Genomic DNA, 26,680 nt, shown 5'->3' on the forward strand with positions numbered 1-26,680 from the left:
TGCTGTCATCTCGAAGACGGGCGCAGAACGTCCAGCCACTTCATGTCCCAGGTTATGAGAGACCTGTCAAAACCGTATCTTTGCTCTAAGGCTTTAATAATCTTATCAGCATATTTATCTTGGTTCAGCTCGTCTCTTATGATGGTCTCTTCCTTTTGGACCAGAGTCATGTCTATCGCATTGTTGATGGCCTCAATCAGGTCATCAAATTTCCTGTGAGCACGCCGTTAATGAGCATCGATATATACCTTTGAACTATAGGCTAAGCAGTTTGACTAACTTCAAGCTAAACAGACCTGAGGAAATCTGACTTGAAGTTTCCCATTCTTGGAGGCGCAGATAACCATTATCCAGCTTCTTCTGCTGGTTAGCCGAGAGCACGGTGGTACGTGCGTGCTTGCGGAAAAGCTTCTGGATTTTTTGGGTGGAATATTTGCGCATCTCAGGGACAAAGATGGAACGAAAGACCTCCTCCACGAATCTCGCAGGAGATTTTGTTTTCTGAAGAATGAGCTGGGCCATCTCAATGATGTCGTCGTTCTTGTAGGGATTCTTGAACATCTCCAATGGACTGCGTTCAGTGATTTCTTCTTGAAAGAGCTCTCCGACGCGCGAGCTGAGATATGCTGTGGCTTTTGGTTTGATATGTGGTAGTTGATCTAGATCTGGGCTACTGTCTTGATGCCTTATCCACGGTTCAGTTCCGGCGCGCATCTCATTGTTATTAACGGTGATTGCTGATGGCCGCGCCACCGCAACATTTGATGGTTGCTGGCGCGTCTTTGCCGGCCTGACTTCATCGTGAGTAGAGTGACAGTCTGTAGATGGCCGTTTCATGACGGCAACAATTGGCAACGGTTTAAACGTTATGCTCTTTGACGGTGTTTGGCATTTGCACAATTCGATGGAAGAGTGAAATCGTCTTACAGACGGTGAGCATGACACCTCCAGTACGAAGTGGAGTGCATGGATGCAAGCTGCACTGCAAGGGCCTGCCCTGGATCTGTGGATCTGGATGCCATGCAGTATTACTTGTATCTACGAATCGCCCTCTCAGGACGTCTTACACGTCAAGCGGAGGTCAGAAAAAGCGAGACGGCAAAATGAATAAGTGCATACATTCAGCAGTATAAGCACCTAATCGGCTCATCAAGTGGTGCTTTTGTAAGGGAATCCTATTCAGACAGCACCCAAATTTTATTATAACTATAATAGCAGTTACCATAAACATCTAGATAGGGTAGCAGTTACTACAGAAATATAGATATAATAGCAGATACTACAGAAATATAAATAATAGCAGATACTACAGAAATATAGATATAATAGTAGATACTACAGAAATATAGATATAATAGTAGATACTTAAATAAACAGGCGTATAGTTTAACGCGCGGGTGTGTGAAATCTTTTAGTTCTCGATTTTTCTGTCCTCCGCTTACACGTCTATCCCGCTCAGAGACGGTTTATACGGCCAGATGCCTTTTGGTATAGTATTTCTGAACAACAACTCATAGTCTCAGCCATCCAATGTGGCAGTATTCTTTGTAAAATTGACTCCGCGATGCACCGGAGTCTCGTATAAGGTACCATCAGTCCCGAGTTACACGTTCTATTTTTATTTATAAGTTTAATATTAGTACCAACGACAACGAGTGAATACTTCTTTGAGCCAGATGTCTGGACAAGAGCCAAGTACTACGGTGTGATGTTGTCATGTTTACAACGCATCAAGAAGTAGTTCATGCCGTTAATTCTTCATCTGCCTATGCCGTGGAAGATTCCAAACGCTCGCTCCTAATAATACAGCTTTTATACCTAAAACTATCGCAAGAAATAAAATCACCTACATCCAACACAATGCCTAGGTGTGTACCTTATAATACGAGAGTCTGAGACAAAATCGCGCAATCTTGGCACATGTCCAAATATAAAGTTCAACATCCCCTCTTGCAATCGCCGCAGACCCATTTCTGAGCTCGATAGTATCAGCCTCATTCCGTCTCTTCGCGGGCCTTTACTTGGTCGCCGTTGCCACATTGATGATATTTCGTATCACCGTGGTGCCGTCGTCGAGGGTCTTGAAACCTTCAGTCTTTCTCATTTCACGCCTCACAATCTCCAACGCCTCGTCCCACCTCTCCTCGTCTTCTCGGCTCCAGCCAGTGCTCGGCATTCCTCTCATGCTCCAGACCAACTCAGTGTGGCGATCAAAATCTCCGATATTCACAAACATCTCGCGCTGCTCGACTTTTATGGACTCCTTTTTGAACCCACCGGCCTCCACAACATTCGCTATAACAGATGGATCTGTCCATTCTGCAAATGACGTCCAGGCCGGCAGTATGGCCCCTGTGCGGGTTACTCGAGAAGCCTCACGGATAGGCTCTAGGACAGGCACATAGGCGAAGCAGTTTAGTATGAGTGTCCCTCCGGGCTTGAGCGTGCGATACATCTCTTTGGTAGCGTCGAGCCCATTGTTGCGAGGCCCCACGAAGATCAGCGCATTGCCGATGGAGTGAGTGAAAGTTTCGTCTGGAAACTTGAGATTGTCAGAGTCCATGACGAGACCCTGAGCAGGCCAGCCTTGAGTGTCCGCTCGGTCACAATAGACTTCCACCGCTCCACCTGAGATATCCGTCCCCGTGATTTTATAAGTCGCAGCGACTTCTGGAGCCACAGAGGCCATGATGACGGCCGTGGCAGAACCGTGTCCGCAGCCGTTGTCGTGAATCACGGCACCGGCCGGAATAGCCGGGATCTGCTCTAGAGATACGGCAGCTAGCCTTTCTGCGCCATCTTTTGCGAGCTCCTTGTAGTTTTCAGGTGTGGGAGGTATCATCTGCTTAGGCCAGAAGGCCATGCTGGCCCTTGAGCTAGTCATGGTATGTATACTCGTACAGGAAGAAATTTGGATGGACGACGATTTCTGGGTCTGGTTGCAAGGGGATGTAAATCTCAGAGGAACGGCTCAGAAGACTGTAAATATTCCTTCACCCCATGTTCAGTGTCCACGATATAACCGAAACGCGTAAGGAGAGCCACCCTGTTGGCTGGAGCAGAGGCAGGGATTCATTCCCCCGCTCTTGTGTGTGCTCCTCTTCATAATGCGTGTACAAATGCTCCGCGGCTGAATCTTGGTGAGATAAGGACTTGGTGGTGCGCAAGATGGGCAAAATTAATACGCAAAGTTTCCCTATGTATTATATGTACTTATGGGAGGGACAACAGAGAGCAGAGGAGATACATGAGATTGGACGAACAGCATGGAGTCCATCATTGAAACTGTGTCCAATCGTTTAGCTCGAAGCTTCAATGCCATTATGCTCAGGCTCGGTGTGGAGCCGGCCAGCGGCTTCAATTTTTAGTTTTCTTACCAAAAGCAACTCAATTAAACCAACAGCAACAAGATCTCATTGTAGCAGCGCTTGTGCCTTGCGTCTTGTGCTAGTGCTCGTCTAGTAAAGGTTCTAGATGCCACTCAATCTTAACATTAAAATCGCTCAAAAGCGTCCGATAGGCCGAGTTTTTACATAATACACGACGCCAAGATAGACGCCGCGACAGGGTTTATTACGCGGAAGCGTCGTCGTACATCTCAGCCACACAGGCTGGACGGAATCCGTTATGGAACACGCAGATGGGTCCCATGTCATGTTCAGAACTATCCTGGCTATGCAATACAGGACCCCTATTTTGCTTGCTTCAACACTGAATTTGGAAGTTATGGATGACTTTTTACAGAGCACGGAGCACGGAGTCTATGAAAACCCCTATGAAATAGAGGCCTCCTGAGCCTCGAATAGTTTTCTCCATCGGGCTTCCGGAATATTGGAGACTCCAACATTGTATGCGCGAGCACGGAGCGCAATGACACTCATGTGGGCAGTGAAACCTACACTAACCTTTTAGTGGCTATATTCTCGCGTACCTGGGCGGGTACTATTGGCTGGATATCTCGTTCTCTCTCATAGTACTTGTTGTTTAAACGAGATCGACAGGGAACTTGAAGATTGGTAGACTAAGATCTATTCCCACCCCCTTCTAGAAAGCCTAGAGCTGGCGTTGTCAGGGTCTCGACTCGAGCACATTGGGTTGGTCAAGTGTACCTGCATGATGCTTGCACGCCTACATGCTGATCTAGGTAAAGAGGCTGACGATAGTACCTTGGCTTTTCATGGTTTGTAGCCATTCATCTGCAAGCATCAATGGGATACTATACGATTTTCGCAAGAATAGACTCAAGCCTCATCAAAAGTACCCTATCAGGTAGCGCTGTATCCTCGGAATACTACTGGGTTGTCTCGTATGACCGCTACTCGTGTGTATCAAAGTTCGGCAGAGTTGGACCACATACCCCGTTGCGCATCGAATCTCGCGGAGGCAAATCTCCATGGTTTGTTGTGGCGCCAGTTTCTCCTTCTCCTTTCCTCCTTTCTTCGTGGCCAAAGCACATTCATGCCCCATAGTTCTAAACCGACGCGCGTCCGAGCTGATGAAACGGCCAACATGGTCCCCGTACGCCGTTGTTTGCGTACCAAGGCAGAGGAAACTTTGTCGCTACCTGTCCTTGTTCCATATGGGGGCTGATGTATCGTACCTAAAGTATGTTCGTGGGATAGGAGATCTGGGTAAGTACTAATGGGCGCACGTTGGCCTGTTCTTATCAGCCAAGCTCGCTCCTCCTCTCTTTGTTTCAGTACTTCAAACATTGTCCACTTCGATTCGAACCTTTGACACATTCCCCAGATCCCTCATTGCTGTTGCTGTTGACGATACGCCGTTAATCTCAGCGATAGAGGTGTTCTCCGAACCACGAGCCGACCTGTCCCTCCAAGATATCGACATTCCGAATCCAGTGTCCGCCATTACTGTCGCTTGATTACTTTTTTCCTGCAGTTATGGATCGCGATCAGATCCTCTCCCAGCGGGAGGTCGAAGGCATGATTGCCGACGGTGATAGCATTGTCATTTTCCAAGATTATGTCCTACGCCTCAACGGATGGCTGGACAAGCATCCTGGAGGCTCTCTGGTTATTCAGCATATGGTGGGCCGAGACGCGACCGACGAAATTACAGCGTAAATATTGTCTTTTATACTTCTCCTCTTCATTTTCCTATTCTTGTGTCAGCTTTAGTGCGGCCTCTTCTCGTATGCCTCCATGACAACACTTTGCCAGTGCTGCGTCCAATGTGCATCGAAGGCGAAATTCCCAAAGTAGGATCGAGACACCGGCTCTGTCGAGCTTTAAGCTTAAACGTGCATATATAACGCACCAATGCGCGCGGGACGGCACGCGGGTTGCCATGCTGGATCGAGATCTCTTTTACAGAGGCCCCATTCATCTATTTGGCACCAGACCAAACAAAACCACCCATGATAGTGTGCTAACAATTTATTTCTCTTTTGCTGCAGTTATCACTCAGCGGCTTCGCTTCGAACGATGGCGGCCTACCGGATCGGCCGGAAGCAAATGGGGCCCTGGATCAGTAAGACTCCTCCGATCAGGGGAGGCATCTTCCGCAAATCGAGCCTCCACACCCAGCCGGAGATTCCGGACATGTCCATCTCAGATCCCGAGAGCAGTTCAGACACAGACGATTACTCCGATGAACTGAGCTCAACCAACACACCCGCATCACTCTCTCAGTGCAGCAGCCCCAGCTTGTCCAGCATCGACGGTCCAGGTGTTCGTATCCCTAGCCTTAGCCTTGGTGTTAGCCAGAAGGGCATTCGCAGGCGAATTGCTTCATCATCAGCATCATCTGTTGGCACTACGTCTCCACCGACCAATTGTCCTGTCAAGTACACAGATTGGGCCGTCCAACAGGGGGTGGAAAAGGGCCTACGCGACTATCCGTCTTTAGATCCCAAGGTTCAACAGCGCGTCGTCAACAGATACCGGGCTTTGCATCAACAGATACGCGATGAGGGGCTCTATAACTGCCGATATGTGGAGTATGGCAAGGAGATGCTTCGATACACGACTTTGTTTGCCTGCTTCCTTTTTACCTTGCACCATGGATGGTATATGACCTCGGCTGTCTTTCTAGGGTTGTTCTGGGTTAGTGCCTCTCATATTTGCCTCATTGAGCATATCTTCATACTGACCTTTCATTTTGTCGATGTTTAGCATCAAATCATGTTCACGGCTCATGATGCTGGTCATCTAGCCATTACTCAGATATTTGTCATCGACACGCTCATCGGCATGTTCATCGCTGATTTTTGCTGCGGCCTCTCCATTGGCTGGTGGAAGAGCAGCCATAATGTCCACCATCTGATAACAAATCAACCAGTGAGTTACTACCGCCGTCATATGAAAGTCTTACAAGATGATCAGCTGTTAACCTTACTGTCTTAGGAGCATGATCCTGATATTCAAAACGTCCCCCTCTTCGCCACATGCCCTTCCTTCTTTAGATCACTCCGTTCCACCTACTATAATGGCTTCGTCTTTGTCTGGGACGCCGTGGCAGATGCCCTCGTTCCCTACCAAAAGTACACATACTACCCGATCATGGGCGTTGCCCGCTTCAACCTCTATTTTCTGTCTTGGCTGCACCTCTTGTCGGGCAAATCTTCATCATTAGGATCTACCAAGGCATGGTGGATTCGTCCCACGGAAATCACTTTCTGCGCTGCTTACTGGTTCCTCTTTGGCTACTGCCTGGTTTGGCGCTCATTACCAACATGGACAATTCGTGTGGCCTTTGTGCTCGTGTCACACATTGTAACTATGCCATTGCACGTCCAGATTACTCTTTCGCATTGGGGTATGTCAACGTCAGACTTGGGCGAGACCGAATCTTTTGCCCAGCGACAATTGCGAACCACAATGGACGTGGATTGCCCTGCTTGGCTTGACTTTATCCACGGCGGACTCCAGTTCCAGGCCGTTCACCACTTATTCCCAAGGATGCCACGACACAATCTCCGCCGAGCGCAGACCCTAGTCAAAGAATTTTGCGCAGATACGGGTATTCCTTATTCTATTATGGGCTTTGTTGATGGCAATCGCACGGTCCTTGGCCGGCTAGACGAAGTGAGCGAGCAGCTCAATATGATGTTGAGCTGCCAAAAGTACATGGCTGAGACAGGAGAAAGCGGATTGCACTGAGCGGCTCCTTTTCTTGTTTTTTGTAGTGGCTGTAAAAGCCTGACTTCAATATTTTGTACTATAGAGGGGGAATGACGGAAAGGCGTTGACGGATTTGTATTGTACTAGAAACGGCCTGGGAAGAGCAGGGAAATTATGTGGCCTCGCTCTTGGCGTAGAGGATATAATTTATAGAGTTTGATATTATTCTTTACAATAATATGTGTCCCAAGAAAACCAGTCCATTGTGTTCTCAAATGACCGCTTGCGCTTGCGTGGTGAAGGACCGTCAGAATCTAAGCAGCCTAATATGTTCTCGATATCAGTATTGTCAAAGCTGGACTGCTCATTGAGGTCTTGGTCTCTGATGTAAGCCATGAAGGCGTTGGTATATAGCTCGAAATCAGCTTCGCTAGAAGAAGTGTCGATTCCACAAAGAGTGGGTTCTTCTGGGCTTGTTGTTGGCATCGCGGACTCTTCTGAACTGGTTCCTGTCGCTGTAGACTGTTGATCTTGTGCATCATCGCCGGTATGTTCACCGGATGTGATAAACTTTGCCAAATTACAGAAGACTAGAGCTGTCTTTTCCAGCTTGGAAGAAACTGCGGGAAGAGAGCCGAATTGTTTCATGCTGTTGAAATAAGTGGCAGTCTTTTGAAGCAGTTCAAGATCTTGTGGTGTACTTGGTGCCGATGGATAGTCTATGATATGACCAAACAGTGTAAAGAATGGCGTAAAAGGGTAGTATAACAGTTGCCTTCATTTTCAATAGGTTAGTGCGAGAACTGGAGAGTAATACGACGAGTCTCACCAAACTAGTCCATTGTACACATGGATTGAGTTTGATACCAGGTCTGGCAGGATCATGATGGCATCTCGAGCGGCTTGAACGCGACGTTCCCTGCTGCTGGGGTCTTTGCGTAATACTAGTATGAGGATGTGCAGATACTGAAATCTCATTGCGCGCACACCAATCGTCATCTCTTGGATCTGGTGAGCTGTTGAAGTGGCAGATTCTTCATCAAAAACTTTTAACAAGAGCTATTGGAGTGTTAATGTATATCATTTTTGCTTAAGAGATAAGCCTTACTTCATTTGTATGTGAGTCCCATGACCGTAGTTTGGCAGCCAAGGCTTGATGGTCTGCGATGTTTCCAGGACTCGCAAGAAGACTGAGCGCCGCTCCCGTTAACTTGGCCAATTTCATTCCTTGGATGAAGAAATGGGCGCCAAATGTTGAGGTAGAAGAGCCGTTCTGTGTAACGACGGGTTGACTTCTGTGCGGATGGTAGCCTAGGAGGTACTGGAAGTCGGGCAGTGGAACATTCTCATATATGGCGGTCGGGAGTAGCATTGGCCGCCCGAAAGCCAACGAACAAGACTTGTCTATTGAAAACAAGGACCAGAATAAAGATAATTGGCGTTGTTGGTATTTGTAACTGCCTCTTCCTACCACATGCAAACCGAGGGCTTGAGCTTGGCGGCAAGCATGGCCAACAAGCATCCAAGAAAGATTGGGAGAGGCATATTGTTCGCCGTGGCACCCTAATAACAAGAGCGCCTGTATGTTTATCTCGCTGGGCTCCAAGAATATTCTACAGTCATTTAGTGCCATTTCTGTGTTCTTCTGGAGACTCTCAACAACATCTGATTGAGAGTTGTCGTTCTGAAGAAGGGTAAGAAGAATGAAGTTGACGTAGACAATCCAAGCGCGCTGAGGCACTGTAGCTGGATCGAATATGACGTTCAAGAGAAGATCATCCGATGGAGTGATGAATAAGATATCAGCGAGCTGTGCGCTTTGAAGGAAATCTGGTTGCGGTTAGCTTATCATGCAGATTTCATAAAGGCGGTTGATCGACGTACAGCTTATCAAGTTATACCCAGCCGCTCGGGAGGGTACATAGTATCCATTGAGAGACTCAAAAGCTGCTGCATCTGTGCGTGGCTGTTGGAGGCTAACTGTGGTCAGAGATTTGGATAGGTCCTGCAACGCGGTGGACGCTGCTTGATGTTCTGCAAGTCGCCCTTGTAGGGACTTAGTTTTAATAACATCCAAATGTCGCGAAGCTTCGCTCAAATATGCGAATGAATGCGAATCGTCTAAAGTGAGCTGAGGAGTATCTACTTCTCCAATTGGCGTCCGATATGATGTCGTTGCTTCCGCATCTGACCTTGTTGTGCTCGAAGGAGCTTCGGAGACTCCACGATTTCCAGCAGAACCCACGAGAGACGTATTGATCACGTCAGAGAGCGTATCGAGGGCTTTCTCAACACGCGAAAGACGCTGGTCCACGTTGCTGGAGTTTTGAGGAAGGATAGTTGCTTCTTTTTTGGCTGGTCCAACTCTGACATTTGGAATTAGACATCTATCAGTGCAGCAGAAACGATTGAGCGCCATACATTGTGACGGTCTCATTAGACTTGGAGACAGGGCTTAATCTGTGGTAGACGCATTCGCCTGGCCATGGACGACATGCTGCACACTTGGGAAACTCCCTCGAACATCTTTTTTAAGTTAATAATCGCAACTCTGAGTTCAATAACCTTGCACACTCACTTGATCTTCTTTTGCCGGCAATGGGTGCACTGCATGTGTGTAGATGGTGTCAGCCGTACAGAACTACCGGCGGCACATGGTGGGAACTCCGACGTACCGCAAATCGTGCTAATCCTACGTCTTTAGAGGGTGGCATATTCGGGTTCATAGTGCGATGGATGGGTAATGTCTAGCCAGGGCTGTGACGATGTTCAAGTTACTTCTATTCCTCTTGGTGAGATCATGGAGAGGCAACCTGTGCGGAAGCTCAAGTATTAAGCTCCGGCTTCATGGTCCGTCATTGGTGGCGGCCGGAGTTTTAAGTCTACATGTAGCTTTGCAAAAGTCCGGCGCCATCCAATCAGCGGCTAATGGCGTATGTTCTTCGCCGGAATACGATCTTTCTGCCTTCATTTAGATAGGTGATAATAACAGAAACTACCTACGTAATTATAAAAAAGAAGAACTATAGTATCAGATACTAGAAAAATATAACTATAGTACCAGATACTAGATTAAAATATTAAAAGTAGCAGAGAGTAGTAATAGTAATAAATAGTTAAAGAATTACCTATGTGAATACAGGTTAGCCATGATGGCAGAGGAATTGTATACCAGCACCAATTGATTCGTAATAGGAGGTAGTTTTTTCTACTGGCCTATGCAGCTGAATGGCAATATCTATGTCAAGGTTTTTATAACCTGTAAAGGACATCGAATTATGTCGACAGCAATCACGTATCGTACCTGTGGCCCTCAGCCATCAACGACTTGCCAGGTTGGAAAGCAGCAAGGATATTCAGCTCCTGCGTCTCTCATGCAGAAGGTAATAGATGCTAGCCAGAAACGCACATCTTGATTCAGGCTGGAGATTAAGAAATCATCCTTGTAACATTCCACCCTCGTTCCGTTACCACCGATTAGCACCGAACTCAGCGGGAAGCTGGTTGAGTAGTAAATGTCCGACAGGGAGCCCCGCGATTGGGCAAAGCAGCCGTTTACCAGCTTTACAGGTAATACAAACCGCATCATGGTTCCGGAGATGAAAACTGTAGAATTGAATACAGATTATCCCCCTTTTCGCCATTTATTTTCGTCCTTCCGTAGTCCATTTCCAAGTTATATTTCTTAGCCATAGCAAAGACGACTTCTTTACCACTCTGGTTCTTTCTCATCCATGCACAGGGCTCTTGATGTTTAGGAGTGTGCAACGAATAATCGCGGTGCTCAGGAAAATACTCAAAGATGGCACATTCTCAAGAAGCCGCTGTTGTGGATATTGGGGAAGTCCAAGAACATCCAGAAAAATCTGACGATGGTGAAGCGTTGCGGGCGAGCGAGAAAACATCGCTGAGTTTTATCCAAATATACAAGGTTGGCAGACCAAAAAGAGATTATTCTTCCAACTCCAACTAATCATGATGAATAGAAAATAATGAATATGGCGACTCTTCGCGAGAAACTGATGTATGCCGAGGGCATTCTGGCGGCTATGGGATCGGGAACGGTACTGCCTTTGATGACTCTAATTTTTGGCAACTTCGTGTCGGTATTCACCGATTTTGCTTTGGGACGGATCCCCAGCGAGCATTTCCGAGGCAAAGTAAACCACTATACGTATGAAATGCGGTCGTGCTTTGATGAACTAGATGGTAACTAACCGACATATAGACTGTACTTTATCTACATGTTCATCGCAAAGGCAGCATGCACATATATCTACATGTTTCTTTTCACCGTCGTCGCGGCCAGTGTCAATTCGGCTGTTCGACAGAAATATGTAAATGTTGTACTGCATCAACGAATCGCGTATCATGAAACCGTTCTCACCTCCGGAGCGGTTTCCCTCGCTCTCTCCACTCATTCAAATACCATCCGTTCTGGTCTGGCTGAGAAATTCGGCCTGTCACTAAGAAGCAGCTCTACTGTCGTCGCAGCTTTCGTTGTGGCACTTCATTCTCAGTGGAAACTGGCTTTAGTCACAGCTACAATAATTCCGGCCGCGGTTGTGGCGGTCGGAATCACGAGTGTGTTTGACGAAAAGAAAGAAGCAAGCCTTAACGCCGTCAATGCAGAGGCCGCAACGCTTGCTGATGAAGTGATAAGCTCCATGAGGACCGTCAGAGCGCTTGGAGCTGAAAAGGCTCTAGGCGGCAAATACGAGGGCATGCTGAAGCGCGCCATCGCAATTGGACTTGCTCGATCTCCAATCAAGGGGATCCAGGCTGGGATTTACATGTTCATGCTATATGGAGGATACGCACTCGCCTTTTGGTACGGATTGAAACTATATGTCGATGGCGAAGCGGCAACGGCTGGTACAGTCATCACCACTCTCTTCTCCATCATGATTGGTGTAAACGCTTTTTCAGAACTCGCTGGCTATCTTGGACCCTTTTTGCGAATTAAATCTGCTGGAGCCGAGATTTTTAAAGTCATTGATATGGCCCCGACAGCAGAACCGAACTTTGGGCGGGATAAAAACTCCAATTATGCAACGGGCTATTTCCAGCAAGACATCGCCTTTGACAACATATCATTCAATTATCCAACTCGGAAAAATGTTACGGTTCTAAAAGGATTTTCTCTCGATATCCCTGCTGGTAAGACTACTGCTTTAGTCGGGCCCAGTGGTTCCGGCAAGTCAACTGTTGTCGGACTACTTTTGAGATGGTATGATGCTGCGAGTGGGCAGATCAAGATAGGTGAATCCGGATTACATGAAATCCCACTTCAGACGCTGAGGGCAAATATTGGACTTGTGCAACAAGTAGGAATAGCCGCACATTCTTGAAACGTAGCTGCATCTCTAACAAGATTATAGGAACCTTACTTGTTCACTGGTACTGTATACGAAAATATCGAGTATGGATTGTCAGGAAGCCCATTGGAGCAGTTACCAGCTGAAGAAAAGAAGCGCCTGATCGTAGAAGCTTGCAAGACTTCCAATGCTCATGAATTTGTCACCAGGCTCCCTGAGGTATGATATAAGCCTATACTGCTGTCATGTTGACTACTCACGCAATTCAGGGCTACGACACACCAATTGGAAACCGAGGCACGATGCTTTCTGGTGGCCAGAAACAGCGACTGGCTATTGCTCGAGCAATTGTCAAGAATCCACCCATTCTTATCCTAGATGAGGCTACGAGTGCCCTTGATGTGAACTCAGAGGCCATCGTTCAACGGGCGCTCGATAATGCTTGTGAAAATAGGACGACTATATCGATTGCTCATCGCCTGACCACTATCAAAGCTGCAGACCAGATTGTAGTGATGAAAAAGGGCGAAGTTGCAGAGGTTGGTACACATATGAGCCTACTGGACAAGGAAGGCAGTATTTATAAACGGCTATGGGAGGCGCAAATGTTATCGCAAAGCCAACACTCCATGGAAAGAGAGGATGAAGAATTCGAAACAGTGGCTAGTGATTCTCTCCTCCAAAAGGAACTGACGCAGGTGCAAGATGCACCTCGTGCAATGTCGGAGCATACGAGCCAAAAGCTTAAGAGCAGAGGAGTATTTACTCTTGTTAGAATAATCCTTTCTTCTCAAAAGAAGCACTGGTGGGTATTCTTCATTATCTGTGCATCTGCAACTGTTGGAGGTAAGTTGTACAATCAATGCTCGTCTCTTGAACTTTTGACTGACCTTAACAGGTGCTCTATTCCCTGTTCAAGCATTCCTTTACGCCAGAGTCGTGACAACATTCCAGTTGACTGGCGCTGCCCTTGTATCTCACGGTAACTTCTGGAGCCTCATGTGGTTTATACTAGCCATCGCAGTCGGAATCGGGTACCTGGGGGTAGGGTGGGCAGGAGGAGCATTGGGAGAGGTAAGAGACATACATAATCGGCAAGAAAACCATTTTATGCTAACTCTCATCTCGTACAGCTTGTTGCCCAGGCATATCGATATGACTACTTACGCTCCATGATGTCTCAACCCATGGCATTTTTTGATCTTGAAGAGAATTCCGTCGGCAGCTTGCTATCTAGACTCTCGTCAGACCCCGACGCAGTAAACGCTCTTGCTGGTAGCAATCTTGCAGTTATTGTAACGGTCGGAGTCGCATTAATTAGCTGCGTGGTACTTGCTTTGGCTACGGGCTGGAAACTTGGCCTTGTGGTTCTTTTTGGTGGCTTCCCATTCATTTTTGGAGCCGGCGTTGTCCACGAAAGAATGCAGAATTCGTTTGAGGAGAAGTCTGGCGCTATGTTGGCAGACAGTGTTGGCTTCGCCAGCGAGGCTATCCAAGCGATCCGTACAGTGTCGGCGCTGAACACGGAACCCTTGATTGAAAAGAAGTTTGGAAAGTTGCTTGACGAGTATAGCCGCAATGCCTGGCAATATGCGGTACGGAGTATGACTTGGTTTGCTTTGAGCGACAGCATTGACTTGCTCTGCATGGCTCTGGCCTTCTGGTGAGTTGCGACAATCTCATACGCTGTTATGTTCACGATTAACAAGACTTTACAGGTATGGAGGCCGCCTATTATCGTTCCAGGAGTATACAACAACACAGTTTTTTATCGTGTTTATAGCGATCGTATTTGGAGCCCAAACCACAGGGCAATTCTTTGCCCACAGTTCAGGTATGATGCAATAGACTGAGAAACTTGCAGCCGGAATGCTAATGCATTGTTATATAGACATATCTCAAGGTATATCGTCGACACGCGCGATTTACGAATTAGAAGATTCCGTGCCGGATGTATCCAGTCTGAATCAAACAGTGCCAGACTTTTCGGTTCTTAACCAAGAGACTCCTCTCCTAGAATTTCGCGATATAGACTTTGCATACCCCTCCAGGCCGTCTCAACGGGTGCTGAAACACTTCAACTTGAAGCTATACAAGGGACAGTCTATTGCTTTGGTTGGTCCGTCTGGATGTGGCAAGTCCACTATAATCCAGCTTCTCGAGCGATTTTATGAACCCCTAGCAGGAGAAATTATGATTACAGGTACACCAATGCAGAGCTACGCTCCCGAAATCAGTCGAGCGTTATTTTCATTGGTCAGCCAGGAGCCAGTTCTATATCAGGGCACTGTCGAGGAGAATATTAACTTGGGAAGATCGATGTCATTAACGCCAAACGAACTGGAGCGCGTCATTGATCAGTCACAACTTCGTGATTTAATCTCATCCCTCCCAGATGGAGTCAAAACGTCAGTGGGATCTAGAGGTACCCAACTCTCTGGTGGCCAGAAGCAACGTATTGCAATTGCGCGAGCGATTGCTATGGATGCACCGGTTCTACTTCTCGATGAAGCCACCAGCGCTCTGGACAGCGAGAGTGAGCAGCTCATTCAAGCTGCCATTAGAGAGGGCACTCAAGGGAAAACTGTCATATCGATAGCACATCGGCTCTCTACGATCCAGCATTGTGACTGCATTTATGTGCTCGATGGTGGAAGGATAATTGAGAAAGGGACCCACTGTAGCCTCTTGGAATCGAAGGGTCAGTATTGGTCTATGGTGATGGCTCAGATTGGCGTCGGTGAGTCTTGATCAGTAAAGTGTAATGACTGTCCAAAGAGCGGGTTGGTCAAGAAGGCAAGGCGAAAGGCCGAAACGCCTCGGAAGCAATAGGGTGGGAATCTACTTTCATTTATTTCTCTTATTTCCTGTATTTGCAATTATATACATGTAATTAGGACATCATGAGCTACTGTATACTTTGAATACTTTGACTACCTGTAGATCGATTAGAAGGAAAGATCTTGATACATCCGGACGAGACATATAGCTACTGTGTAGTCTGCTGCCACTCAATACAAGACACAACTGCAGTATTCCATCAAAATTAAGTGCCAAATTTCGGTCCTAGTGTAAGATTAGTTACTACTCATTTGTTGACCAGCAATTGTATCCCGACATTTCCCTCACCGTTGTTTTCACGAAGGGTTATGTAGCTCCGACTGCGCCCCATGCTAACTCAGTATCGAATAAGGAGACACCACGATGGCCTTGCAGTGATTGTCCATTCAAACCCCTGGCACCAGTCCATCCCTTAGCACCCCAGCTAGTGAGTTATTCTCCGGATGGCGTTCGGCACTTGAATCCGGTGTGCCATCCGGGAGACTGCGTGGGGCTATGCCCGGACACTGTAACATGTCCGACTTCACGCAACTTGATTGGCTGAACGTGGACCAAGGCCTCCGGATATCAAGATGTAGTCGTCTTCGCGATGAGTATATATATTCTTCGATCAATCGTTTATAAATGGTCTTCACTTCTCATAAGCATTCATTGTAAACACACAGTACAGCCCAAGAGTCTTCACTTCATATTTTGTATCGCAACATCATCAGCATCATCACCATAATGTCAGTTCCAGCAGTTGCAATTATTGGAGGCGGTCCTAGTGGCCTTGCCTTGGCACGATTGCTAGAAGTCAACAAGATAGACTACGTTGTCTACGAACGAGATGCAACCTCTTCGGAAGAGGGTCAGGGCGGCTCTCTCGACATTCATGGAAAAACCGGTCAAGTTGTCTTGAAGGAAGCCGGACTGTTTGACGAGTTCAAGAAGTATGCGCGCTGGGACGCCACCAAAACTCTTATTCAGGACAAGAATGGAACCACACATCTTACGTTTGGTGAAGAACAAGATTCCCCGGAGATTGATCGCGCTTCGTTGCGCAAGATTCTGCTCGAGTCCATTCCACCAAGTAAGATCAAATGGAATCACGCCGTTGGTAGTGTGGAAAAGCTCGACTCTGGCAATTTCTCCATCAACTTCAAGAATGGCATTTCCGTTGCAGGCTTCAAACTTGTTGTTGGAGCAGATGGTGCATGGAGCAAGGCAAGGCACTTGGTGAGTAATACCCGCGTCCGATAAAGGAGAAATATGCTAACAACAAACCAGCTCACCTCAGCAAAGCCTCAATATTCAGGAAAGCATTACCTTGAGGCCAAGATTTCGAACTCAAACCCCTTTCATCCCACTATCGCAAAACTTGTTGGAAGTGGAAATCTCGTGGCTATGGGAGAAGCAAAGCAAGTTTCGGCTCAAGCGCAAGGAGACGGATCTTACCGCATCTATCTCGGTTTGACTGTTGCTGAAGACTTTGCCACAAATGGGCCTGTAGACCTCTCTAAAGCAGACGGTGAGGCTGCACGCAGTTATTTCGTCACCAACACCGATTTCTTCGGCACTTGGGGTTCTTCCCTCAAGGACATCATTACAAACTCTGAAGGTGCCTTCAGGCCCTGGCCGCTTTATCACCTTCCATCTGAGGCACTCTCTTGGGCTTCAGTTCCAGGTGTCACTGTTATCGGCGATGCGGCTCACGTGTCTACCCCGTTTGTGGGAGAGGGTGTCAACTGCTCGATGTATGATTCCTTTGTGCTGGCGTCTAAAATCGCGGAACACGGTTTGAGCCAGCTGGACGCTGCGGTTGCCGCATATGAGAAGGAAATGTTTGAGCGCGGCAAGGACTTGATTGAACGAAGCAACGGTAGTGCAAGCCTTCTGTTTGCACAGAACGCCCCCAAGCCCTTATTAGATGTCCTGAAGTCCGCACAGTAGGATGTTTCGTCTTTGATCAGAGATAATCAGATCAAAGGGCCTTCATTTTCGCAATATCGCCCCGCGATCTTATTATAGACCAATTACTCCTGATCTTCAATTACACCTTGTGTCAGGATATGGGCTGTTAGGATGGATTTCAGGGACCTTACAATCGTTCACGCATTCAAGATTCAATTCAGCTCTCAATAATAGTTCACAGTTAGCAATGAGGAGCGATAGCAGTGTAGCAAACATAGATAGATATATATTACAATTCTCGGCAACTTTGATCGTACATCACCTAGATTCTCCTCTATCTAATAGATACGAACCTACTTTTCTTTTACCATGTCCAAAGCAGTCATGCAGTTATATCGCATGTATCTACACGAACTGGATGACTGCTTCACCACTCTTGAGCAATACTGTGGCGTATGACCATTCTTCCTTTCTTTTCAAGAGAGCGACCTTAATTTCACTTTCTTCACTCTTTTGGAGACCATTTCCCATCTCCTCCGAGTTTTCCGAAAGAGGCATGTGAATCTTGTCTGCCCTGAATATCGTACCCACCAATCCATCAATAGTGAACTGAGATCTCAACTCAGCTACCTCTTTAGGATGAGACCATATCATTATGATTGCCGCTAATGATATGATACCACAAACGTAAAGTGCCTTGAGTGTTATTAAGAAATAAAATGGAATAATTGGCACCCTCGTCAAAAGTACCCTTGAGCGAGACTGTTCCATAATATTTCTTCTGCTGCTAATAGCCCCGACTGATAGCGATAACACGGCGTGAGACATAAAAGCTGAGGTGGTTTCCGCGATGTCGGCGGAGCTGTTGCCGGCGCTGGCAAAGTTGGCCGCGCATTGTAACGCGGCATTCACACGGTCGCTGCCAAATGGGCCAGACATGATACCACCAAGAGTGCTATTGGCTAGAGTAGTGTTGAATGATGTTACAGTACCGTTCACCCAAGTATACGTTGCTTCATAGACGGTAGAAGAGCAATTTAAGATCCAAGACAATGTTTCGACCGTGTCAGAATGATAGGCAACTCCAGGATCATCTACAAAGCTCGTCGAATCAATCTGTTCTTTCACAGCCCAGGTCGCGAAATAGACTGGATTCTGATATGTGAAAGGCAAGTTCTCGGTGAGGCTTGAATTGCTAAAAAGCTTTACCCCCACCGGGGTTGACAGTGTGTTAAAGTCGCCGGTAAGTGCAGGTGTACAGTTGAACTTTGAGTCATTAGGATGCATGTGAGTGCAGTCATATGTTATTGGTTGACACTGGGTAGATACTGCGAATGTGCTGGCTTTGAAGTCGACGTTTGAGGAGCTTGCTGCATCTCCGAGATATAGAAAGGCCTGTGGTTGGTCTGTTGGAAAATAGTTTACTTCATTGATCGCAGACGCATTGTGTAGGACTTTGAAAGCCTCGCTGGCAGAAATAAGGTAGCTTTTCCCCATCGCTGTTATGACGTTGCATGGAGAGCCAGTCTCATTTTTGGTGCAATCGCTACTTATAAGCCCCCGACCGAATGAGTGAACAGCAGGGCTATTGATTCGTAATTGAGTTTGTTCGACTGGTATAACCACGAAGCCAAACCAGGTATCAATAACTGGAGTTATAAGGCTTCTATAAATGTCAGTAACCGGGCATAAATGACTCAGCGTGCCAGAAATATGGTCTACTCGATAGCCGTGGATGATGAAGTAATACACTTACCCCAAGATTGTTGTAATTGCCAGGACAGAAACCACACCAAAAAGAGGGCCGTCAAATTTGCTTCCTCTTTTCACTCGATAACAGATTGCATCCCAAAGTCCGTGCCACCCACTGACCAGAAGACCCAGTAGCACTGATAATTGCTTTGGCGTAAGAAGTTTGTGGACCTGTGCCTCCTGCGACATCTGGTTTATAGAATTGGCTGCAAAAAATGCCATCAATCCCGTTATCGTGCTTGATAAGTATGGAAGAAGCTTTCCAGCTGCAGAAGCGATAGTACTTAGAGACGATGGATTAAAGAGTACATAGTATGCTTTAGAACCCCCGCTGACCATAAAATTACTGATGGTGTTTCGTGGAGTGGAGGAAATATAGCCAGAAGCTTGCAGCTCAAGCAAGCCTGCGTTAAGCGATACGCGATTTTTAAAAATGATACCAATGAGAAACCCGGATACAGATGTCATGGCAAGGCATGGTACGGTAATTGCCAAGAGAATGGTTATATATGTGTTTGCTTCATGCCCTTGATCTTTTTTTCTTACCTCTTTCTTTAGTCTTGGTTGACGTCGGATACCAACATTGAGCCATCTTTGCGAATGATAAAGAAATTTTATCTTTGAGGTTCAAAAGGGAAAGAAGCAAGATTGGGAGTCAATATATCTAAATGGAAGTTTTTGGAAGAGTCTGCACCTTCAGTATTTATTCTCAATGTGTGTCACGCAGTGATCTTTGTAAGGCGCTCTGCATACACATCATTAGAACCGAGAGTGGTCATATCGAGAAGGCAGCCTGATCTAACGCTTGAACCATGAACGCATTGAGTAAACAACTATTACTGCCAATTCAAAACGTCTTGTACATGTACTACCTTGACTCACAATTTTGTGGCATATAGTAAGGCGAAGCTGAGCTAGCAGGCCTGATGCCACTGGGGAGGCTGAAAAGGTGTTATGCAGTAAGGAGAGAAGATTGAGGACTGGTGTTACCGCGCATCTCTTAAGTTACACAAGTCGTACAACAATCACTCAATATTCCACTGTAGAAGTACATAGACGGAGGCCACCTGTTGTTGCAGAACCCAAAATATTATAAGTATATCAAGACATAAAAGCCCTTACCGCTGTGCCTTGGACAGTTTGTTGAGTATGCTATGAAGCATTTGTTTATTATCTTTTAGCTTCAAAACCCCGGAGAACAAAAGGTTGGCGCGCTATTTCATGCATACATAGCTAGTATTAACTACCCAGCCTTTAGAGTAACGAATCATGGTAATTGGTAGTGTCATCCAGAATATTGACAGATGCCTACTATGTGGACTTGCCAAGCAGAGCCTTGTTTAGCCACAAGTTTCAAGGGCCGCGTGAACTTGAAGGTCTCAACTAGGCAGCGAAATATGTTGTTAAAAAAAAAACAAAAGGTCCGAATAGCCTTGTTATCCAGAAGCCAAGGATCCGACGCTTCACCCCTATGAGCACCGAGCTTTTGATACACATTGTAGGACAAACACCTAGTGCCACTGTGGCTACGTTTCGAGGATAGTAAGAAACATGACTTTATTCTTAAGTCCATTTCGGCTAATGTTCTTGCCAACTCCTCGTCAACGAGGGTAGTTACGTGCATGCGTCATCTGAAGGCACAGCCACGTTCTCATAAGTACCAGGATACAAACATTATTTTGTTCTCAAATGGCTGATGCCTAAATGCGTAGATTAGTATCGTCATAGTTTCTGTTTTGAATACCCGATTGACAATGTTGAATCTCTGTACGCATATAAAGACTCGAAGAGAAAGCGCCGAGATGCTCTGATATTAATTTTCAACGATCTACATGAGCATTCACCTAGTTGCGGACTCTACTGATGGTTAGATATAGGTTCAGGAAGAAATATCGCTCAGAAACACACATTTTATTCCTCCTTGTCAAGCGGCCTTGCACATGTAAGCCGTTGCCCGAATCCACATGTCAAGTTTAAATAATCGAAGCTTGCACTGCACTCACCAACTATCGTGTTCCAACCCAAAACCGATTGCCTCTGTCTAAAGACCTAGGGCGATCCCAGCAGACCTGAACTATCCCAATTACCAATATTATGGCTTCTTGATACATTGGGTGCCCTTGTAGTACTCATCCATCTTGCAACACTTGGAATCTCCGTTTCCTGCATTCCATGCACAGTAATACCCATTGCCAAAGTCACACGGTCCATCTCGGTAGCATGGCAGAAGCTTTGCATTTCCAGGGTAACATTTACCGTTCAATGCTTTCTGGCCGACACCGCAGCATATTGTATTGCTGGACGCACCGCCGGTGCTGTCGACAAAGATGCTGACATTAGTGCAACATTGTGGTGTATTTCCTGAGCAGATCGTCTTCCCATCGGAGCATAAGATATTCGACGGATCCACGCACCTCCCGTTTATTGCTTTTTGGTTGAAGCCGCAGCACATTATAGCCCCTTTGTTGTCTTGAGTACATTGTGTTTTTCCTGAGCAAATAGTCTTTCCGTCGGTGCATAGGATCCCTGGAATTGGCAGGTCCACGCATTTCCCACTCACGGCTTTCTGGCCAGGAGCACAACAAACAGATGCTCCCAGTTGGTCTAGAGTACATTGAGAGGTGTTTCCAGTGCAAATGAGTTGACCAGAAAGGAGTGGACCGGGACAAGTACAGAGTGGGTAAAGGGAGAGGTCCGAGCTGGCAGATGCTGGGCTGGTAGATGCTGGGCTGGTAGATACCACAGAGGCTTGAAGCAGGCTAAGCGCGAGTAGCGCCGCAGGGATGAATGATAGCATGGCAGATATAGGAAGATTATTATTATAGATTCACGAACAGTAACTTGCTGGCCGCCAATTTGTTGAGATTGAACGATGATGGATCGAGAAATCTGTTTCCTGATACTACGCCAGCTCTATTTATGTGCGCTTCCCTACATTGATCAAGGTAACAGTAGATGCCCTTTCTCCTCCATCCTCCGATATTTTCCTTCCTTGCTAGTATGAAATGAGACTGTTTTACGTGAGCCGAGACAAAGCGTCAACTTATGTCACAATTTGTTTCAATAGTGCTCTATTAATATGAAAGTACGAGTATGCAACACTACGGCACTTGATCTCCGAGTGGCTGAATATCTTGAAATGTCTATCGTGCGACTATTTAGCCACCGTATGCTGCTACATTCGACAACTACGAAATATGAACGGTCTATAAGAAACCACGCCTTTAAACTAATGTGACATACTAGGTCTTAAGCCGTCAGGTATACATAACCAGATTTGATTTATCTGGACAATAGCGCTGGAAAACAAGAGATATTAAATCTGGCGCCCTTTAATAAGCTGAGTTGTCTATCTGAAAGGCTCGGCAGATCTAGACTATTAAACCGAGACACGGGAGTTCCCGTTTCTTAGTGGATGTCATATGGCCTTCGTTCCCTTGAATGGCTGCCACACCAGTCTTACTTAGGTCCGTTAGGTCCCGTGGGTGGCGGTCGGCTCATCGGACAACCTTATCTGCACATTTAATTTCCACGGGGAAAGGAAATCTCAAGTCTTTTTTTAAAGAATGCGAAGATGCTCACGTGTACTTCACTGATTTCATGCCAGCACATTATAATGATCAATTGGACATCTGAGCTACTTAATTTATGAACTACTGTCCGTGGGGAAATGGAGTTTTACTGATGGTTCCATGTTTACCCCGCCATTTCAGCGCTCAACGATCAGTTAAACTGCATCACATTAGTTAGGTAATCTTTGTCTCGAAAGAACTCTTAGCAAATAGGGGAATCGCTTTACTCACCTCTAATCGGCCGTTGATGTTGGCAATTCGATCATCCAGCTGGATACCCTGGCGTTCACGGTATCCTCCATCTCGCATTGGCAGCTCAGCGGTCAAGAGGGTGCCCTCTAGACGGATATCATTGGCAGACTCGGCAAAGTCTTGAGCAGTGACACAATTGTTGATTAGCACGTGTTTTCTCATATGGCCATTTATCATTCAGCGCTGAATGAATGAATAAATGAATGCCACATGGACATGTTAAGTCCAAAATACATCCCGTATGGGTGAATAAATTGTAGTAGGTAATGAAGATTCGGAGATTAAGAAATAGACAATGTACTTACTAACGCCATCCCACATGAACCAACCATCTTCGTTGCCAATGAAGTTATTGAGGTCAATGCGGGATTGGTTCCAGTTCCCCTCTTCATCTGCAACGTCGGCAACGAGGATGTGGCCGTCCTCTAGCCAAATGTTGTTTGCTGAAGCTGAGAAAGACATTGTGACTGTTGCGTTTCCTATAAAGAGGGAAAAGAACTAAAGGCTGCTTAATTTGATTAAAGATTGGAATTCCTCCGAAATGCTGGTGCAATGGATCTTATATCTACGAAGGAAAAGCACATGATATTTGGAGCCTCAGGGGGCGGCTGTGTCGATGCCTAATACCCCTCATTGTGCCCCGCCTCATTTTTCATGCATGATGTTAATCGCCAGTGTTGAATTCTACGCTGCTGAAGTTCTCTCAAGTATTGTACATGTCGCAAGAGCACTCCGTAGAGTTGTCAATCATCAAGGCCATTGGTCGTATGTGCTTCTGCAAGGTTCATCAGTAAGGATGACTGATGCTTATTATCTGCGTTCTATTCTCAGATGTTCTTGTTATACGCGCCTTGACATAGTGACGACTCTGCAAATCAGTATGACTACTACCGCGTCTAACATGAAGCTAAGACGCGCCAGCTGAGAGTCCAGCCAACTACAACTACCGTATCCACTCAAGCTTGGAAACCCACAACCTGTCGATTCCCTTCGTGATGAATAGGCATAACATGGCTGGGCTGGAAACTTACCCCGAGCTTCCCGATTCGCGCAGCATTCGGGTCATCAAGCTTCATGGCGCCACTGGCCCCAGTGACGATATTCGATTCGACCTCATCACGGTGTCTCTTGATGCACCGTTGCCGTATGAGGCGATCTCATACACATGGTCTGGGCAACCCCTCGATCGACCCGTCTACGCCAATGGCAGAGAGTATCTCGTCACTAGAAATGCGGAGGACGTCATGAGGAGGCTGCGCCCAAATAAGCCTGAGCATTCTCGCAATCTGTGGATTGATGCCATCTGCATCAACCAGAAAGATGACAAAGAAAAGGCAGTAGAGGTACAGCTAATGTATGAGATTTATGCAAATGCAGAGCGTGTCAACATATGGCTTGGCCAAGGATCCGAATCAACTGCCCTTGCCCTCAAATGGCTGAGGTGGTATAGCTGGACGTTTTCTCCAGTCTGGAAAGCCCAGGCAAAATGTGCGGGGGCTATTACATCTGCAGGTTCAATTTTTATAAGGCTGCTTTTGGGCATGGCCGTATTATGCATGTCATGTGTCTGCGCATGTATCATGCTGCTTGTTGGGGCCGTAGTCTTGTTTCCTTTTGGGTTGTTACCCATCTTCAAAAGTGGGCGGTCTTGTTACTCCCCATTTCAGCTTCTCCAACTAACACATAATACTGTTCCAGGCTATAAGAAGCAGTTCCGAGATGGCTTGGCTGACTTGGCGTCCATGGAATACTGGGAGAGAGCGTGGACAGTTCAAGAAGCAAACGCCAACGAACTATGCTTTATTCTATGCGGATCGTCTGCGCCGCTTCGGCTTGATCTATTTTACATGAGCCATTATATGATCCCGCCGATATATATCTTCAGTCTCCTTAACAACAGCAAACTCAATCAGCGCTATAGCTTGCACATACTGGACATATTTCACACCCATGTACAGGCGGAGTTTGGCACCCAGATCTTTGACGTTCTTTGTAAGACAAAAGCAACGATAGCCAAAGATAAGCTGTTTGCCATAAGGGCCATGTTTCCTGATAGTCTGGGTGCATTGACTATCGATTATTCAGTATCCGACAGCGATATTTATACCGAAGCTGCTCGTATCGTTCTAGAGGAGACACAGAACGTCGAGTTCTTTAGATATGCTTGCCAAACTAGTCGAGAGAACAAGTTTCCCAGTTGGGTACCTTCATGGTCCGCGCTTATCGACATTCCTGATTGGATATGTAAATTTGCGCCGGCGACAATTTCCGAGGAGGCTATTATAACAGAGGACGATGATATAAAAATAGTCAAGTTGAAGGGACGGCGGGTTGATAAAGCTGCATCTGCTGTCAGTGAGCGCTTCCCACGTGTAGCACCCCTGCAGGTCCCCTGGTCACGCTCGTTGGATCTCAATGTTGCGCGCGAGGCCTTCGTGGTGTTTAGGGAATGGGTACATTCAACTGGTGCAGCAAACAACGAGGACCCCTGCATGCATCAACTGGCATGGATGATATCTCAAATGATCAATCTGGATGTCAATGACGTTCTGGCTTGGTTTCATTTAACATGGTCCGAAGATAATTTTGGTATGGAGAAGCTATGGGACTACGGATTGCATGGGGGAGAAGTCTGCGATTCTCGGAAATTCACGGTGAACTTCTTGCAAATGGTCAGTGGAAGGTCGCTTTTCATGACGGAAACAGGAAGGGTCGGGATGTCAACTTTGGTCATACGTCCAGGAGACGAAATCGCTCTACTTACAGGCGAAAAGCTGCCATATGTGATCCGAAAAAACCTCGATCGTCCAGACAAATACTCGTTAGTAGCACCGTGTTGGGTGAGCGGTGCTCTCATGGGTGAGGAGTGGCCGGGTTGGAATGGGCAGCTGGAGGACTTGGAAGACATTGAACTGGTTTGAGACCACAAGCCACAAAAGTGGTTGTAACAGAAGAAATGCTTTTCATTCCTCGGAATCCTATATCGGACTCGAGACTACAGAAAGTGGCAAAACTTATAAGAGTCATGTACATATAGGTAGATTCCGCTAAACATATCCAACAGCCTTTGAGGGAGCAATGATATATTGGTCATCGCTTTGCCACATTGAAGCGGCTTCTTTCTCATCAAATTCTAGAGTTTGTCGCCCGACAAGGAAATATTATGCGGGTTTGTAGATGTCAGAGCGTTCATAGACCTGGTTGTCACAGCGTCCAAGCTAGATCCGCTGAGGATGGTTTCTTTAACCTTGCTGATCAGTTCAGCTGTTGAGACAACACCAAGCTTGAGAGCGTCTGTAAGTAATCTCGCGACGCCGTGCTGCATCACGCCACGCAGTATTTCCTCTATTTTTAGTAAATGCATATTAGCTCTATAACGACTTCGATCGTGTTGCTAACTACATGGATAATATTTGACTTACTTTGCATGGCTGGCGTGTGTCCTTTGTGTAGAACGATTGTGTACTTTTTAAGCTTCGACTTTGGATATTTCGTCGATAGGTTGATGGGGTGGCCTAAGCTAATAATCGTATGCTTGCTGCCATCCTTTTCGGTAGTTAATGAATAATATTTTCGTAGAGCTGAGACCGTGGTTGCGGTGGCATATTAGTAGAGCCTTCCAGCAAGAGCGTGAAATTTTGCCTACCTTCTTTCTCTTCTTTGTCATTGATGCATTCAAGTTGGATAGGCTTATCTTCTGGTCTCAATCCGGCTTTCTTCAACAACTGTCGAATAATTTCATCGTCCTCTGTTTGTATCACACACATCTGAATTAGTTGTAAACTTTTTAAAAGAGGCTAGATGCACTCACTGTATATTATAATCCCATGCTCAAAACGAGACTCGCCTGAGTAGCACATCAAGAAGAAGACGTCAATGTATCCAACGAGACGTATCTTGCCGGGCCATCGTTGATTATCAATGAGAATGTCCCACGGATGGATATCGCTGGGCATAAACTGTTAAGGGC

The 26,680-nt window shown here is 46.4% G+C and overlaps 9 protein-coding genes across 9 annotated transcripts; 4 read left to right on the top strand and 5 right to left on the bottom strand.

Moving 5' to 3' along the window:
• Positions 1-5: 5 nt before the first annotated feature.
• On the bottom strand, positions 6-837 carry T069G_04686 (uncharacterized protein; the record flags this gene model as incomplete). Its single annotated transcript, XM_056171896.1, has 2 exons — positions 6-213; positions 281-837. The coding sequence occupies 2 exons, from the start codon at positions 835-837 to the stop codon at positions 6-8; spliced, it is 765 nt and encodes a 254-aa protein (XP_056028754.1).
• Positions 838-2,017: 1,180 nt separating this feature from the next.
• T069G_04687 (methyltransferase domain-containing protein) lies at positions 2,018-2,884 on the bottom strand (the record flags this gene model as incomplete). The annotated part of the gene is made up of 1 exon (XM_056171897.1): positions 2,018-2,884. One exon carries the CDS (start codon positions 2,882-2,884, stop codon positions 2,018-2,020), a length of 867 nt encoding a protein of 288 aa, XP_056028755.1.
• A 2,017-nt stretch (positions 2,885-4,901) lies between these two features.
• Positions 4,902-7,121, top strand: T069G_04688 (fatty acid desaturase domain-containing protein; the record flags this gene model as incomplete). Its single annotated transcript, XM_056171898.1, has 6 exons — positions 4,902-5,080; positions 5,417-5,768; positions 5,832-5,876; positions 5,922-6,065; positions 6,135-6,299; positions 6,366-7,121. 6 exons carry the CDS (start codon positions 4,902-4,904, stop codon positions 7,119-7,121), a joined length of 1,641 nt encoding a protein of 546 aa, XP_056028756.1.
• Positions 7,122-7,304: 183 nt separating this feature from the next.
• On the bottom strand, positions 7,305-9,808 carry T069G_04689 (fungal specific transcription factor domain-containing protein; the record flags this gene model as incomplete). Its single annotated transcript, XM_056171899.1, has 6 exons — positions 7,305-7,857; positions 7,912-8,141; positions 8,191-8,912; positions 8,967-9,469; positions 9,661-9,689; positions 9,758-9,808. 6 exons carry the CDS (start codon positions 9,806-9,808, stop codon positions 7,305-7,307), a joined length of 2,088 nt encoding a protein of 695 aa, XP_056028757.1.
• Positions 9,809-11,074: 1,266 nt separating this feature from the next.
• On the top strand, positions 11,075-15,151 carry T069G_04690 (ABC transporter transmembrane region domain-containing protein; the record flags this gene model as incomplete). The annotated part of the gene is made up of 8 exons (XM_056171900.1): positions 11,075-11,256; positions 11,311-12,409; positions 12,464-12,619; positions 12,670-13,246; positions 13,299-13,474; positions 13,534-14,063; positions 14,119-14,234; positions 14,292-15,151. The coding sequence occupies 8 exons, from the start codon at positions 11,075-11,077 to the stop codon at positions 15,149-15,151; spliced, it is 3,696 nt and encodes a 1,231-aa protein (XP_056028758.1).
• An 816-nt stretch (positions 15,152-15,967) lies between these two features.
• Positions 15,968-17,173, top strand: T069G_04691 (FAD binding domain-containing protein; the record flags this gene model as incomplete). Its single annotated transcript, XM_056171901.1, has 2 exons — positions 15,968-16,459; positions 16,511-17,173. 2 exons carry the CDS (start codon positions 15,968-15,970, stop codon positions 17,171-17,173), a joined length of 1,155 nt encoding a protein of 384 aa, XP_056028759.1.
• Positions 17,174-17,539: 366 nt separating this feature from the next.
• On the bottom strand, positions 17,540-19,075 carry T069G_04692 (uncharacterized protein; the record flags this gene model as incomplete). Its single annotated transcript, XM_056171902.1, has 2 exons — positions 17,540-18,800; positions 18,891-19,075. The coding sequence occupies 2 exons, from the start codon at positions 19,073-19,075 to the stop codon at positions 17,540-17,542; spliced, it is 1,446 nt and encodes a 481-aa protein (XP_056028760.1).
• A 3,534-nt stretch (positions 19,076-22,609) lies between these two features.
• Positions 22,610-23,172, bottom strand: T069G_04693 (CVNH domain-containing protein; the record flags this gene model as incomplete). The annotated part of the gene is made up of 3 exons (XM_056171903.1): positions 22,610-22,618; positions 22,690-22,829; positions 23,016-23,172. The coding sequence occupies 3 exons, from the start codon at positions 23,170-23,172 to the stop codon at positions 22,610-22,612; spliced, it is 306 nt and encodes a 101-aa protein (XP_056028761.1).
• Positions 23,173-23,720: 548 nt separating this feature from the next.
• On the top strand, positions 23,721-25,631 carry T069G_04694 (heterokaryon incompatibility protein (HET) domain-containing protein; the record flags this gene model as incomplete). Its single annotated transcript, XM_056171904.1, has 3 exons — positions 23,721-24,198; positions 24,409-24,662; positions 24,708-25,631. 3 exons carry the CDS (start codon positions 23,721-23,723, stop codon positions 25,629-25,631), a joined length of 1,656 nt encoding a protein of 551 aa, XP_056028762.1.
• Between the last annotated feature and the right edge of the window lie 1,049 nt (positions 25,632-26,680).

Source organism: Trichoderma breve, chromosome 3, assembly GCF_028502605.1.
Source record: "Trichoderma breve strain T069 chromosome 3, whole genome shotgun sequence".
NCBI classification, from domain to species: Eukaryota; Fungi; Ascomycota; class Sordariomycetes; order Hypocreales; family Hypocreaceae; genus Trichoderma; species Trichoderma breve.